Source organism: Pterocles gutturalis, unplaced genomic scaffold, assembly GCF_000699245.1.
Source record: "Pterocles gutturalis isolate BGI_N339 unplaced genomic scaffold, ASM69924v1 scaffold49141, whole genome shotgun sequence".
Lineage (NCBI taxonomy): Eukaryota > Metazoa > Chordata > Aves > Pterocliformes > Pteroclidae > Pterocles > Pterocles gutturalis.
The window spans coordinates 1-3883 of NW_010107269.1; the positions used below are offsets into that span (position 1 = coordinate 1).

Consider the following 3883-nt stretch of genomic DNA (forward strand, 5'->3'; position numbering starts at 1 on the left):
TGAAGAAAGTTAACTCTGTCTCAGCTTTAACCCAGGACAGTGAGGCTGGAGAGAGAAAGAGGATACCAGGAGACCATAACAGGCTATTTCTCCTGAATGTACAGATTACTTGGGAGGTGCTGAAAGAAGTGCTTTTGGACCTGGGAAGCAGTTCAGAGTACAAGAGGTACATTCCATTTCTGTCTTACTCCCTCCTCGCACCCCACCCCAGGGCAGGTAAATGTTATTTGATAGCACTCCAAGCCATGAAAACCAGCAATGCTCCCTCAGCCATTGTTCACTAAACAAAATTTTACTACTGCACGCAACTACCATGCACATGCACATGCCAGCCAGTGTCTAACAGCAACTCTGAGCAGAACTACCTGTTGCTGTAAAGCAGCAGAGCTCTGCTGAGGTCACAGGTACTGCACCCCTGGGCACAGCCTTCTGTTCCTTGCACTGAACCTCCATCCTGCCACTCTGTTCCCCCTTGTGATCACCTTTCCACAGAGCTCACTGCCCACTCACTGCTGTCTTACACAAGAGCCTCAAGCTGCTTCTCATGATGGTCTGTTACTGTTCCTGTTAAATCTTTACAGCCTCTAAGAGCACAAGTTGTACAGGATGACCCCATTCTTTCGATACAGACTGTAGGGCAAGAATGTGGACATGCTGGCCTATGGCTTGAGTCCAAGGCTCTGAGCAAGACAGGCATTCATCAACTGGACCAGTCTTTCTGCCCCTGTGGCTGGGTTGTTGTGAGGTTAGGCAAGCATACAATTCAGGGAAGAATGTGAAGGCACGTGGAAGTACCCATCGAAGGCTTGGTGGCCATGTCCTGGTGACCAAGGGTACCTCTGAAGGGCTGAAGGTACCATGGTACTGTCTCCAAAGTCTGGGGTTGTTGGTATTGCACATGCCATGGGCTGATGATTGTCTTCCTCTGCATGGAAGTTCTGCCACAGGGAAAGGGCCCTGAATACTGACAGGATCCTCAGGAGACATGGAGAACATCTCCAGGAACAGAATGGAAATGAGGGATGTCATATAAGCATCCCTGATTCAATTCAGGCTTTAGGCAGTTCAAAATTGCAATGCTTTTAAAAAAAAAGAAAAATATGTGTTTTTCCACCATCACCCTGATTTTTTGGGATTCTTCAGTGTTTGGGCCATTTCTGCTGTTTCATGGACACAACTGCAGCTGGCAAAACCCCCCAAAGATGGATCTGGTTGGACTATGCAGAGCCATCCCCAGGTAGATTTAGGGTGCACCAAAGTGACAAGTGCTCTTTGGTCATCCTAGGGCCAGACAGCCTGGCCTCTCCTTCTTCTGTTTCAAAGAGAAGAAACATGGATAAATGCTCTTATTTCCTTAGTAGTCTGCCTAGTGAAAGGTGCTTCTCTCAGTTGTTGGAGCTCTTTCCAGGATGGAACTGAGTGTTATTCTCTCTTCCACCTGGGGAAAGCAGAATTTGGAAGAATTTCTGATTTGCCATCACTGGGGAAATACACTGTGTAAAAAGACTATGTCTTTATGGAGTTTAAATCCCCTGGTGTCATCAGTGATAGAGAATTGCTTCCCTGTGGCTGAACCACAAAAGGGTCTGAGCAAGCTCAGAGACATTGCCTCTGTTCACACAAACATATACTTTTATTCCATGGCAATAACACAGTACATCTTTCCTGCCTGGATAAATGGTTGTTTTCAGACTTTGTGACAGAAACAGAATGAGGGGAGACAGTGCAATTTCAGGTTAATGCCTGAAAAATGTCTCTGACAACACTGAGGCCTGGGACATGAGAGACTGGAGGATGTGCAGTGGGACTCCCAAGCCTGCCTGCGGCTGCTGTCCCTGCCAGGGGGACTGGTTGGAGCCCCCATCTCTCCCTGCCTTGCAGGGGTTCACGCTGCACATTGTTCAAGGGTCCTTGTCATCCAGCTGGGCTTCTCCAAACAAGTCATCCAGCCCCATTGCTCCTTCCTTGTAACTCAGGCAGAATTTGAACCAAAGCTCGTGTTTGGGGTGATGCCCAGAGCTAGTGGGGAAGTTCAGACCAGATCCATGCCTGAAAACCACTGCTCAGCGTGCCCCTCCACCGCACTGAAACCAAGCCCAGGTCCAGACACTGTGATCTCCCCAGAGCAGATGCTTCTCTCTGACCTTGGAGGTGGTCCTCAGCACTACGGGGGCTGCTCTGGGGTCAGCTCTGCGTGGGGCTGCAGCACTCCCCCACCCTTCTCCTTGCCATGTGCCTCAGTTTCCCTCCGAGCTCTGTGCAGAGCCATCTTCCCCTCAGAGGGTCGCAGGCACCCTCCCTCCCTTGGCCACCAGAACTCTGTTCCAGCCTGTCCCACCCCAGTGAGCACAGTGAAACCAGGAGGCAGAGAAACATGCATCTTACATAAGCCAGGCATTTAAGGGCTTTACACGTGAGAGTGGATTTTCCTAGTGGTGGGGGGTGAAGCCTAATAAGAAGCATGTGCACTGTGAGCCTTTCCAAGGCAGCGGAAAGAACCATGGTGAGAGCTGGCTTTAGCACTGGCCTGAGTTCAAGACAGTGACTGTGTTCAACGTTGCTTGTCTGCACCAACAAGGACATCCAGGACTGAAAACAACGTGGTCAGATGGAGGAAAGGCTTTGGAAGGATCACTGTGTGCTCCTCAACAAGGGTGAAGAAAATGAGCTGGTAAGGAGTGGGGGACCGCGCCGGGTTTTGCTTTCCTTGTGTGTGTCTTTTCCCACATGCCCATTTTGGACATGCTTCCACTGCTTCTTCACCTTCACTCCCCATTTGGGCACTGTCTCTTCAGCAGAGGCTTCGTGAAAGCAAACCCCTGGATCAGTCCTTGCTGGCTTTGAGATTGATTTTTGCAAAATAAGGGCTAAGTGAGGAACATACTACTTCAGTCCAGAGGCATGAAATATGGAAGAGACCTCTTTGCCCACCAGAAATCATCTGTCCAGGGAGCAGTGTCCCTTTCCTCACTGTCTGTTCTGTTGTCTTTTCCACCTTAACTAGGAGGATCCCCTTTCCCTTACTGGGTCATCATGTATCAGAAAGCAAGTCATAGGGAAAGTGCTTACAAATGAGTTTTATCCTGAACAATTATCTGGAGCCGGGAAAAAATCACTTCCAGAATGTAAGGGGCTTTGCTGATTAGCAGATCTAGGAAGAGTGGGCAGATGACCAAAGTCTATCACAACTCATATGGCAGAGATCCTTTGTTTTTCAGCCTATTAGTAGCTTTTATGGAGCCACTTTGTCCATACAAGGCTTTTTTTATTAATGTTAATTGAATCTAGTTTCTGTCTCTGATTGTGATTGATTATTGATTACGTGCAGCTGCCTGGAAGGGCTGCACTAAGTGAATACTTCGCAAACACAATGAGTTGGAAACTTTTCCTCTACCTGCTAACCTGGAGTGATTACAGAGTCTAGTGACAGTGGGAATAAGACTTTCTCCTCCAGCTGTCTGTGCAGGGAACAACTGTAATCCAGATAGTTCCAGTGTACCAGATGGGCACAGAAGTAGATGCCTCTGCACAGGTGTAAAATATAGCCCTGTCACTCAGTATTTGCTAGAGATATGTATGTCCTGCATGCACTGGAAGCACAGCAGCATGCTCCCCCAGGACAGTAGTCTCTGTCCTCTGCAAACAGAGCCTGCTAGCAGGTGCTTCCCAGCATCTCCGGTGTCAATGTTTGCCCAGCACTGAGGAAATGCCATGGGAATGCAGGTGCTGAGGGCATGCCCAGGTGGGAGAGATCTTGCCCTGCAGAGCACAGCTGCACCTCTGCATCAGGATCACTCACAGGTCTACTAATAGCGGTGGGGCTTCCATTTCCCTGGCTGCTTCTAGTAAATTCCCGCTGGGATTTGCTGCTGCTTATGGGGGC

The 3883-nt window shown here is 49.1% G+C and overlaps 1 protein-coding gene across 1 annotated transcript in view; it reads left to right on the plus strand.

Moving 5' to 3' along the window:
• Positions 1-2608: 2608 nt before the first annotated feature.
• Positions 2609-3883, plus strand: part of LOC104472381 (probable cation-transporting ATPase 13A5) — a gene marked incomplete at its 3' end in the record, with an annotated part of 14060 nt that continues 12785 nt past the window's right edge. The window contains exon 1 of the mRNA XM_010088038.1: positions 2609-2671. Within this exon, the coding sequence (XP_010086340.1) occupies positions 2609-2671 (63 nt within the window). The remainder of the gene's footprint in view (positions 2672-3883) is intronic.